The 13,249-nt window shown below is 37.0% G+C and overlaps 1 protein-coding gene across 1 annotated transcript in view; it reads left to right on the top strand.

The window, feature by feature from the left end:
* Positions 1-837: 837 nt before the first annotated feature.
* LOC128999042 (WASH complex subunit 1-like) overlaps positions 838-13,249 on the top strand; it is a 15,259-nt gene continuing 2,847 nt past the window's right edge. The window contains exons 1-5 of the mRNA XM_054425399.1: positions 838-1,033; positions 8,178-8,422; positions 10,165-10,308; positions 10,868-11,013; positions 11,587-11,798. Of these exons, the coding sequence (XP_054281374.1) occupies positions 8,186-8,422; positions 10,165-10,308; positions 10,868-11,013; positions 11,587-11,798 (739 nt within the window). The 5' untranslated portion in view covers positions 838-1,033; positions 8,178-8,185. The remainder of the gene's footprint in view (positions 1,034-8,177; positions 8,423-10,164; positions 10,309-10,867; positions 11,014-11,586; positions 11,799-13,249) is intronic.

The raw sequence follows: 13,249 nt of genomic DNA on the forward strand, positions 1-13,249 counted from the left end.
GTTTTCGTTTTGATTTTGTTTGCCGGTGATTTCTGTGATGTTTTTTGGTTAGTAAGTAACTTGGTGTAACCTTTTCACCAAGGCATGGTGGCCATGTTTTGAAAAAGACTATAAGTTTGAAATTTTTGACACTTGAGTAACATTTATGAAACAATTTATTTGTTTCATTTTTTTAGTTAATTTATCTTGTTTTGTACCACATAGGCAGTTTTTAATCACGGCTACCTACCTTTAATTCCAGGCCGGAGGCCGCGGCCTTCGAAGTGGCAACATTGCAAGTTTGTTGTAAAAGGTGTTTGTTTGGAGAACCTAAGCTAATGATATTTTTTTATTTTTTTAAGAATACGAAAGCTTGGTTACTGGGCTATGAAAATATTGACTCCACATTGAACGTATAAAAATAGATTTTCAATTTATATTGTTTTGGTTTTCGACTCTATATTGTGTTTTATTGCCATGTTAACTTATAGGACGTCTTGCGCTAAACAATACTACGATACTTGCAACGTTGCCAATTCTACCAGGCCGCGGCCTGCCTGGAGTTAAAGATGGCCGTGGTTTTAATGGTGCAAAAATGTTTTTTATATAGTATTACCTACTTTATAAATAATATGGTATGAATACCACCAGTTACCATATTTTAGGTGGCTATGATTATATCCATTGGTATTGCTGCAAAAATAATAAGTATCTACTAGATTTGATGAAGAGGGATAATTGGAGGGATTATTAGAAAACGGACTAGGGATAACTAGGGATTTTTTGACGTTGGCCCAGGGATATTTTTTTCTTGCGGATGGAAACACTGCACCTCACCTCAGCAGTCAGCAGGAGCAGACCTCACCTGTACCATTGACTTTATATCTCTACACCTGTACTCAGCAGAGCAGGAGTGTTTGTTCTCCAACTTCTTTTATAGATGCATATCATAATCTAATGCTTACACATTATTGATGCATATAAATGAATCATTACAGTATTTATTGAATGTAGATAACCGAAAATTTGTTGGAAATCCGTCATCAATATAAAGGTAAAAAGCATCATACTTAGGCATTATTTACAATAAACAAAAGCCTAACCTATACAACTTTACATAAGAATAACAACGATGTAAATAGTCTAATAACTTACCTTATGAGGGTACAGTTTCTTAACTGGGCTACGCTAATATTGATTGAAACTATCGAATTGAAAATATTGATTAATAATCGATATTTTAAAATATATCTATTATAGAATTAAACTATCATAACCTAAAATAACCAACCAAACTTGCTGATGTTGAAAAAATTGCATTAACTAATCGATAGTTTCAATCAATATTAGTGTAGCCCAGTTAAGAAACTGCACCCCATTAGGATTTTATGATAGGCCGATTGGAAACCATAACAATTATTTAGAATAAGGTACATTTAGCTTTTTACTGGGGTACAGTTTCTTAACTGGGCTACGCTAATATTGATTGAAACTATCGAATTGAAAATATAGATTATTATTGAAAATATTGATTATTAATCAATAAGTTATTTTAAAATATATTTACAGTACCTATTATAAATTTACCATTTACCATCCGGTGTCTTCTCCACAATCCAGGGATCGGGGAATCGTCAAACTTCTTACTGGGACTAGGCCTAGGGTAAAAATGGATTTGTAGGCCTATTCATGTCTCAGGTGCTGGAAAGTGTGCTCTACAATGACTTCGGAGATTGTGTAGTATGGCCTTTAAAGTTGCAATTAAAGTCTAAGTTAAAGTTGTAGAGTTATGCAGTCAAGACTATGAGAGAGCATGTGGATTCCTCTCTGAGCAAAGGACACTTCCAAAAAAGGTTATTGTAAATTTTGGTTCTAACAACATGTCATCAGCAAGAACCCCGAACCATGTAATGCGTCCACTCTGGCTGGCTATTGAGGCATACAAGAAACTCCACCCAGGGACGGACTGGTATGTGATGTCAATACCATATAGATATGACAGTTACCGTAGATTCATAGAGGAAACCAACAATGCACTACGATTCATGTGTGCGCAGCTGAAAATAAATTTTATTGACAACACAAGCCTATTAGGAGAAGAACATCTGAAGTGCGGAGTCCATCTAAACAGCGAAGGGGCGGAGATCCTGACCAGACGCATCATTGACATCATCGGACCTGTTGCAGAGGACGTAGATGAGAGCCATGATGAAAATCAAGAGCACCCAAACTCCAAGTCACCGACTTCCCCGCAGACGACATAGCACACCGGCCAAAACCCACCCCCCACCAGCCTAACAACCAACATATCCGACAAGTTTCCAACACACAGCACAATATTAATTTCCACAAACCATTAACTATCTTCCATCTCAACATACAGCGTGGACTACAAAACAAAATTGACAGATTGCTTATAGAGGTAGACAAAATTAGGCCTGACATCTTGATCCTGTCGGAACACGGTCTAAAGAGTGAAGAGCTCGCAGTTACAAATATTGAAGGATATGTGCTGGCATCACAATTCTGTAGAATCCATCACATGTGGGGTGGTGTTGCACTTTACCTAAGAAATAATTTTCATATCGACTCAGAAGAAATTAAACTCCAGGAACTGTGTACGGCAGAAGAACAAAAATTTGAGACTGTTGCAATCAAACTAAAATATAAATTCTATAACATCATACTGATTGGTACATACAGATCACCTGATAGTACTACTGAAGAGGATTTTCTAACAAAACTGGCACACGTCTTACAGAATTACACCACGAAAAATAACTACTGCCTGATCCTAGGCGACGCCAATTTTGACATTTTGAAGCCTGACAATCGGGGTGTAAAAAATCTCCTATGCCTGTTGGCTGAATATGGGTGTTACGCATATGATATTCCTGTGACGAGAAAAACTCCAACATCTCTCTCTAGTATTGACGGATGTTACACCAACTTACAACCAGATGAAATATCTGTACAAGCACACCTGACCAGTCTTTCGGATCACCACTATTTAATATGTAAAGTTAAAAATAAGAATAAACACCAGCCAGCTACCTATAAATACTCAAGAAATTTTTCTAAGGCTAAATTGAAAGAGTTAAAGGAAAAACTAAGTACAGTGGATTGGGCGCCTGTTTATGCATTGAGATCTGTGGATGAAAAATATAACAACTTTCTAAGGATTCTTCGACTCAACATGGACCACATTATGCCTAAGGAACCAAAGAGGGTCTCAACAACAAACAAAAATATTTTTTGGGACAAGGACATCTTGGAACAAAAAGCAGCTCTGCAAATTGCCCACAACAAATATCTGCTCACTGGTGCAGAGGACGACAAGGAAGGTTTCCACGACATAAAGAGAGCTTACGACCAACAAGTTAATAGTACACGAAGACGCCACACTGCAGAAAAAATAGCTCAGGCTGACAATAGAACTAAAGCTATATGGAATATAGTTAATAATGAGAGAAAGAAGAGCACTACACAACAAAAACAAATTAGCCTAATGCAACATGGCAAACTAATACATGACCCTTATTACGTGAGCAATATTTTTAACAAATTATATACACAGCCTACCCTGGAACATACCACCAACCAACCAGAAAATGACATCAAGCTGATGGAACCTGACAGAGGAGTGCCACCGTTGTCTTCTTTCAACTACATATCTGAACGGGAATTGGATAAACTCTGTAGCAGTATTAAGCCTAACAACTCTGCGGGATTTGATGATGTCACAGGGAAGATTCTCAGGTTCTGCAAGGAAGAGCTATTAAAGCCTGTTTGCCATATTATCAATAGCTCCATACAACAAGCCACAGTGCCTGAGAAGTTAAAGATAGCAAAAATCTACCCTGTCTTTAAAAAGGGCGACAAACATGAACCCAATAATTACAGACCAATTTCAAATCTGCCAGTCATATCTAAACTGCTTGAGCGTGCTATTTATAACCAATTATCCACCCACCTTCAAAACTACAATCTTTTATCTCCATGCCAACACGGTTTCAGAAAGGGTCATAGTACCAACACGGCAATAGCTCATCTATGCAAAACCATAAATGATCTGTGGGAAAATAAGTGTAGCGCTTCAGCTCTTTTTTTGGATCTACAAAAAGCCTTTGACAATTTAAACTGGGAAATTTTTCTTCAGAAACTTAAACTGTTCAATATCACGGACCTAGCTCTAAATTGGGTTAAAAATTACCTTGATGACAGGTAACAATTTGTCGAATTAGGCTATCAGCACCACAACACAATTGGAACCGTCAAATCATCCTTAATGAAAACAGTGGTAGGAGTCCCACAGGGATCGATATTGGGTCCTTTGTACTTTTTAATTTATATTAATAGCCTACCAGAGTCACTGAACCATAATCTGAGAACCATACTCTACGCAGACGATACAACAATAGTAATCCCTACAAAGTACCACGAGAACAATAGCAACATAGTCAATTCAACCCTGGACGAGGCTACCTCTATCTGCAAGTCTCTTAAACTCAGCATTAACACCACAAAAACCGTTCACATAAGTTTCAAGCCAAACAACAGTAATAGAGCTGATGAGGACTGGCAAGGATTGAAGATTCCCGTTACCGCATCAACCAAATTCTTGGGAGTTATTATAGACCAAAACTTGAGTTGGCAAGATCACACCGACCATCTCTGCAAAAAATTAGCTACGGCTCACCACGTAATTAGACGCATTAGAGCTATAACTGATGAAAACACTGCAATTCTGGCCTACCACTCACTTTTTTCTTCCCATCTGCGGTATGGAATCGTCGCCTGGGGATCCACCCAGGAGAAGAACACAGACCGCATCTTGGTTCGGCAAAAGAAGACCCTTAGAACAATACTGCGCCTGCAACCCTCGGAGCACTGCAAACCATTTTTTACCCAACACAAAATCCTTACCGTCTATTCCCTCTATATCTATGAAACCATAATCCTGGCCAGACAACAATCCCCAACCCTACGACAAGAGAAACATTCCTATAACACTCGCAACAAACACAATATTGACCTACCTCAGCATAGACTCCAAAAATTTAACAAAACCCCAACCTATTCTGGCTCATTTTTCTACAATCTCTTGCCTCAAGACCTAAAAAATCTACCACCAACACGCACATTCAACATAAAACTTAAACAATACCTTGCTGATAGGCCCTACTATAAAATCTCAGACTTTGTGTCTGACCACACTTTCTCACGTCTCGCCTCGTGAAGAAAGAAGACCCTGCAGTTTGAATTGACGATTCCCCGATCGGCTGATCGTGGAGAAGACGCCGGATGTAAGATGTAAGATGTAAGATGTAAGAGATTTTGTTTTGTTCATGAAAGTGACCATATATATATTGATATGATTCAAGAAGAACTTACTTACATAGTACTTACTTACTTCTTTGAAGTAACTAATGGAGTGGTGAAGCATGTTATGTAAAGAAAGACTGATAGTATTAGTGCGGTCTGGCTGGAAGATCTTACTGTCTAGTTATTCATGATTAGGAAAATTTATAGGCCTAATTGCAAAGATTTAGTGTAATCTGTTGTAGGACTAGTTTTTGGCAATCTATGAAGAAATACACAGTTTTAAATAGCCTAAACTAAAATATACTCAAGTAAAATCATTAATATGTAGGCTTTGGAAACCAGAATCGGAATTCAGAAGTTTTAGTGTCAACCACATTGTTGATCTGACAATGGTTGATTAAAAAAAACACTGGTGGAAAGTTGGATAACTTGGGCCGTAGGAATCAACTGAGTAATTTAGACCAGTTTGGTATGGAAACTAAATCAGCAGTGCGACCCTTGAAATATAAAATAGGCATACTTTCATCCATAGCCCCTCCTCTTCTAACATAAGGCAGGGGCGTTGGTGTGTGGTAACGATGCAACGTCATGCCTATTGCCTTGTTAATATCAGAAATAAGTTAATATGAGTGTAAACATTAACATTTTCTATACTGTCCATTAAAAATTAGACCAACGGCTGTATCGGTTTGACGGGGCAGTGGTGTTTCCACTTTTTGGCTTGCTGCAGTCTTGTATTAGAGGAGGCTATGTTTCATGTCATATATATACAAACCCTCTTTATAATGTATGAGTTTGATCCCTAAAACATAGTAGGCTTTGTTATACACAGGCCCCAGTGTGATTGAAAAGTCCCGGAATGGTGTAATATATTTTTTACCATTTAGTTATAGATAAAGTAATGAGACTTGGTATAGGCCTAACCATAAATGGGTGCTAACCCTAATGTCCTCAGAACCTCAGCTTTAGCGCTCAGTGTGTCGGTTGCGGAGTACGCTGCACCAGTATGGAATGCATCGTCACATGCAAAAAAGGTTGACATTGCAGTCAATGACATGGCTCGGATTGAACTGGGTATTTGAAACCAACCCCAGTACACAAACTCTATCCTATCATAGGGATCGCCCCTCCACCAATCCAACGTGATGTCGCTGCCGAGGCAGAAAGGACTAATCAAGAGACAGACCCTCGTCACCCATTACACGGCCACCAACCTGCAGAGCGACGGCTTCGGTCCAGAAAGAGCTTTTTATCACGGACACGAGTCTTGGATGGATCACTCTCGAAAGCAAATGGGTGGCAAGGTGGGAGGCTACGTTGACCAACCCTCCCATACCAGCCAGGGAGGAACTGGCTCCTGGTGGAGGCCTTCATTACACGGTGTGGAAGACCCTAAATCTAATTAGGGTCGAGGTACCAAAATGCAAGACAAACATGCAGAAATGGGGTCTCTTACCAGACGAAGAAAACATCTTGTGCGCGTGTGGTGCTATTCAGGATCCTGGCCATCTGCTGATCTGCCCACGCCTAGACCAGTCTTGCATATTAGATGATCTTTTACATGCGAATGACAAAGCCATATCGGTAGCTAATTTTTGGAAAAGCGAAGTCTGATTTCCGGACACTGAAAGTAAGTAGGCTAACCATAAATGTCTACAATTTAAAGCTGTTTTAACTTTTTATCCCTTAAGGGGGGGCACGAGGAGTCAGACAAAATTCTTAAATAGCGGTATATAGGTCGAGTTTAAAATCAAATTACAGGTCTTAGTCAGTAGAAAATATTGCTGCAGACCTGAATTCAAACGGACAACAGAGTAAAAAATTAAAGCTGTTCAAAGATTCATTGAATTTGCAATGCTATACACTATCTCCTATGGTTAGGTAGCCAGCTAGAAATCTGAAGAATATTATAACTTAACACGATGACTGCTGAAAACAACGTACAGGCGCTCCCCAGTGGCGGGGCAACCGAATCAGCGAACGCAATTGGCATTCAAATATTTCAGTCTGACGAATCACAAAAGAGCGGTGGTGACTGTGCTGCGTTACCCCGAGAGTGGATGTAGTTCACTGAAACACCCAAAGGTAGAAGCACTGCACGGATCCGTATCCAGTGTCTTTGTAATGTGGGTTGAAGAGAAAAAATCCCCGAAACCGGGACAAAAGCATTGCCAGACAGGATTTTACGGGAAATTTTAGTACCAACCTACACCAAAGTAAAGCTCGCATTCTAAGCTGGCAGGCTGGCAACGATTAAAACGTCTCCGTCTGAGGCTAAGCTCACACTGACTCAATATTTTTCTGTTGGTCTGGTGCCGACTTTCGTCGGCACGCGCCACATTGAAGTGCTAGCGACGCGACTAGAGTCGGCGTTAGCAGTCAACATGTTAAAAGCATAGGTAGATATGCACAAAAAATTAATTAGTAGAATACAGTACTGCAAATTTGAGCTCAATAGAACAACTGAGTAAAAAATGGCTGCCGTTCAAAGATTCAAAATGACAGATTCAAGAAATATTTGAACATCTGCAATTTTTGACTCTATAGTCCCTTTGACTTTGGTTTTGCAGAAATTTATTATACTAAGACCTTTAATTTGATACCAAACTTGACCTATGCTGCTTTTTAAGAATACTGTCTGAAGTCCTAGTAGGCTATTAAAGGATAAAAAGTGACAATAGCTTAAAAGAGTAGATATTTATAGCTATTATTGACATACCAAGTCTCATTACTTTATCTGTACGGTACCGGTAGTGGTAAGAAATATATTACACCGTTCCTGGAATTTTCAATCACACTATATATTGCTAATGTTTTGTAGGGTCCTAAAAAGGTACAGTTGGTGGTGATTATAATACTTTTGGTTGTTCCAGGTGTCAAAATGAGTCACGTTCCTTATGCCGAAGTCCCGATTATACATCAGGGGTTGCGACAAGAGGAAACTGTAATACAAATCACGTTAGCTCTAGATTACTTGGAGAAGGTATCATGTGGAATTTTCCAACATATCAAATCATCAGTAGAAAAACAGAAAGTTCAACTTTCGAAACTTCAAGACCGAAGCAAATTAATTAACAAAAAAATGGATAAATTAGCTGGCACAAATAAGGCTACCAAGGTATGAGGTACATAATTGTATAGGCCTTTACGGATATGTATGAGCAGTCAAATCCTGTTCACATTTATCCAAAATTTGTCCCATCCAAAAACGTTTTTTTGTAAAATCCACACCATCACCTTTAAAAATGGCGCAAGCCTAACAGAGGGTATAAATATTCACACCCTTTATATTATTTTAAGTGTGATATTTTTTTAGTGTAACTTAATACAGTTGTTAAAATTTGTATGGTCTATTTAATTATATTTTAAATGGCATTGCAATATTCCCACTAATAAATTATTGTTGTTTTGACACTTTACACTGGTTTAAACTCCTGTTTCTCATTATAATTACAATTAACAGTTCAATAAATTACATTTTGTAGTTGGCCTGGATAAAAGATGTAGGCCTATGTCATTATGTTATGTTTTCATTAGGCTTATCTAGAATTTTAGTTTTCCAACAAGTTATATACAAAAATATAGCAAAAACAAAACAAAAAAATATAAAAACCCACCACTAAACTCGTAATTAGTTAACAACTTCGTAGGGCCCCTCATGGGCTAGACCTTCTTCACCGAAATTTCATTTGTCCGCCTTCTCTCCAAGAATGTACAATGTGGCCCCTGAAGAACAAAGATTGAAGACCTCTGGCCTCTTGCCTACTAATTTACTGTACACTCCGGCTGCATAATATAACACAGAACAGTTTTGAAGTTGTTTACAAAATGTACCTATTGAAACTACTGTAACACATTTAAGCTGTTTTAATTACAGTGTGGTTCAAATTACAACTCTTGCACTGGCTATGTATAGGTCTAATTAGCTTTAAAATCCGTAGCTATTTTTGATGAAGGACAGAAGGGCAAATAATTGTCTGGACAAGGAATAGCCTCTAATCCTTTTAAATAGCAAAGAAAAATCAGCTGTTTTTTAGGTTAATATTACTTGATAATTACAATGTAATTTGGTTGAGTTAAGGAAGAAGAGTGTCCCTCTCCCCAATTGTTGGACTGCGTATACATTCCAATTTTTTTATATATCACACACTCAATTATTAAAATGTCTGTGTTATAACCCTCTCTGTGGACGATCGAGTACTGTGTATTACGATAATCTGTATACTATAGTGGCTATGTTGAGACAATACCTTTTGCTGCGCCTGACTGTTCATGGAAAATACCTCAGGTTTTATCTCCTGAATTTTGCTGTACGGTCATACAGTTTCAAACTGCATGTAACACACAGTTTGTCAACTTCTCTGCTATCCTTCAAATCTTAGTCATGGTGCGAAAGTAGACCTGTGCTGAGCGGATGAGTCTAGCCTTATCTCACACTTTACAGTAAATGTAGTCATGTTTTTACCTTATTGATTTTTTTTCATATTAAATGTGATGATGCCTTGGAAGCGAGAGAAGTTTGTGGATTTATACAAGAGAAACTTAAGGCATTGAATAGGTTCGATAATTGAGAAACTTTAATAATAATTTTTAACATGTTGTCGATGGTTTGTTTTTATTTCCCCTGTTATGACATTCGGTGTGTTACTTGTCTATGGCCAGTTAAGGTTGGATAATAAAGATTCAATGCAATTCAATTTTATAAAAATGAAAAAATTTATAAGTGATCTAGAGGATTGTATGCGTCTGTTTTCAACATAATGTGACTTCTGGTATGAAGTAAGCTTTGAAGCTTAATATATTCATAGATAAGTATTGTCATCAAAGTGTAGTTTGTTATCAATGTAAATCTATCTGCAGGTTTTTGCCAGTGCAAAGTACCCTGGTAGTGATATACCTCGAGACTATACTCTAGACATTCTTTCAACGCCGTTACCAAAGCTTGATCGGACCAGTGTGCAAATATCATCCAAACATCCTCCGTTTGACCCAGACTCTATCAAAGTAAGTACCGTATAATATATTAATGAAATGATGGCTGGATTTTAATTTGTTAGCTTTGATGTTCAGAGTAGGCTGCTAATGACAACAATTTGCCAGAACACTCTAACAAAATATGTGCCAAAATTCTTTGAATCCCTTTAAACTTATGATAAAGTATCATAATGAAATATAAGTAGTGAAACCAATATGCAATAGACTGTCTCAAAGAGGATAAAATGAACTCTGGTAATAGATCAGTTGTTAGGACCAAAATCTTATGTATATTTTATGCAAAGAACAGAATCACATTTCAGTAACTTCATTTGATTGTTTACTACAGCAAATGTAATGCTGGCATAACAATTTTATGCAGTTAATATTGTGTTACCTTGAAATATGTATACAGTATTTGATTTAAAGGGTACCTATTTCTTAAGACACATTTTTATTCACATAACCTGATTGGCTCATAAATTACTGATTTATTAATTTCTACAAAAAACATAGCCTTTTACAAGTCTTGTGAATTTACCGAACAAACTTCATGTAAAAGGGAATTTTAACACTGGTTTGTCTATAGGACAAATGTCAACATTTCCACATTAAAACAAGCACAAAGCAGATAAAGAAGAATATTGAAGTGACTCCAGAAGAAGGCCTTGGCAGTTTACCGGCTGATTTAGACTCCGTCAGTGCTCTTCTCCTTTTTAATACTTCAGAAAACTTGTAAGTCTATGTGCTTTTGTTGTAATTGGTTATCATTATTTTTCCCCTTTAAGTCTGTATCTTTCTATGATCAATTAGATTGCCACTTGATTTTAAGGCATCTCATTGTTAGTACCATCCTACTATTATGATGCAAGTGATTTGACAGAATGATAGCGTTTTGTTTTGTTACAATTGATTACAACATTTAAAGTTAGACTGGTTTGAGACCGTTATCTAAACCTAGACACTCTTGATTATCCTATATAAAACGGCTGTAGTGAGAATTTATTGGTCTTATAAAACGAGAATAATAAATACATGTGTTGCAGCAAACCTACTGACTTAGCGAATTTCCATTTGCCTGTATTGGATTTCTTGAAATATTTCCTTAAATATGTTAGATTGTTTCCCCATTTAAACTTTTTTTATACATGGAGTAACAAAAATTTGTAGAACACAATCCAGTGCGTCTGCACAAAAAGGTTTGTTTTTACTAACCGTGATGGAAAATGTCCGCAAAAAACTATTAGATAAGGATTTCTTAAGTTTGGATTTTTTCAAGGAGTTAATCTATTTGCCTGTGGTTTTCAGGTACAAGAAGTATGTCATGCTTGACCCCCTCGGTGTGGTTACTAAGACGAGGCAAGTATTGGAGGATGAAATCAAAGGTGACTTGGATGCAGCTCCTCGCTCCATGTGTCAGGAGGTGGTTGAGTTTAAAATTGGGGAGAACTACTTCTACTCCCCTACCTTACAAGAGGTGCCCCAATTGGATGTTCCTCTGGACTTGCCCGACCTTCCAGGTAACATGACTGATGTTTAGAGGTCTGCGGGTCAGAAAATTTAAGGTTGATGTTGATACGGTACATTTTTTGTACCTCGGTTCTTGGTACAAAATCAGTACGGTACACGTTTACCAGTATTTTGGTGTTCAAGATTGAATTTAACTTAAACCATTATTTTTAATTTTTGCTAGATTGACATTACTAATTACTATGAAGATCGATAGTGTCTAACATTCATGGTTTTCTATCAAAAACTACTACACAGTATTAAAACCTTTTACTCATATCAGGATTGTATCAAGAAAAGGAAAACATTTAAAATAAAGGCTTTAGGGCTACCTATTTTATTACTACTAAGATAAGAAATGGCTAACATAAAATGGTTATATAAGTAGGTTTAGAATGTTTGGAAACTAATCATGTCTATTAAGGAAGTATAATTTTGACAAGATAATTTAACACAACTATTACAGCATCTGGGTGTTTAATTTAAACTTTTAAAAACATATCAATGGCGCAATATCTTCGAGTTCAAAGACAGTCTATGTGTCAGCTGATCATGTACAAACAAATTACCAATGAAAGTCTGGAGGCAATAGTGAAGTAAAGACAAAGAGGAAAAATACCAGACCTCAAAACTTAAGTCTATAATATCAATTTCAACAATACTATTCTGGTTACAAAAGTTGGTTATACAGTCCAACCTCAGTATAACGAATCTGAAGGGACCTAACTGAGTATTCGTTATATCAAGGATTTCGTTAAAACGAGGTTCGTTATATAGAGGTTAGGTTTGCAGGAATTTCGCTAAGTCGAGGTTCAGAACCAGCGTCGGTCAATATAGGTCGGGATTTGACCTCATTAAAATACAATTAAAGTAGCATAAGCTACAATACTTTACAGTACAGTGTTTACATTGTACAGTAGAACCTAAATTATCCGGCATAATAAAGGGGATGGATCTTGAATATTGCGCAATCATGACAATGACATTGACCTTGGTATAGGTTAAAAGCTGTGAGTTTAAAATCACAGCTTGTTCTTACCCTCCTAAAACCTAGCCAAACACTGTATTGCGTAGTCATAAACCATGTAAAGAACAAAACAAAACAGTAGAAAGTTTTGTAATCTACTGCTCGCAATAGGCCGGTAGGCTACTTACAGTACAGTACTGATTTTATCACGACAGAGGAATGTCAATAATAATCATTAACTATAGCATTGGTGTTGCTAGTTGAAACAAATCGTATTGAAAATAATAAATTATTAGATAAGTCATTATAAAAGTGTATAATCATAGCCAACTTAAGGATAATAGAAACACTCGTAAAAGGAATGTTAAAATAACGATGTTGCTATTCTTTCTCTTTGGTTTTGTTTTTATATTCTTTCTTAGGTTTCTCTTTATCCAAAAATTGTACAATTCACCGTAGTTATCCCATATCGCCCAATCGCAGCTTACTAAACAT

The sequence above is a fragment of the Macrosteles quadrilineatus genome, unplaced genomic scaffold (assembly GCF_028750875.1).
Source record: "Macrosteles quadrilineatus isolate MER2022 unplaced genomic scaffold, UCM_ALF_1.0 Scaffold_7__1_contigs__length_78375512, whole genome shotgun sequence".
Classification (NCBI taxonomy): Eukaryota; Metazoa; Arthropoda; class Insecta; order Hemiptera; family Cicadellidae; genus Macrosteles; species Macrosteles quadrilineatus.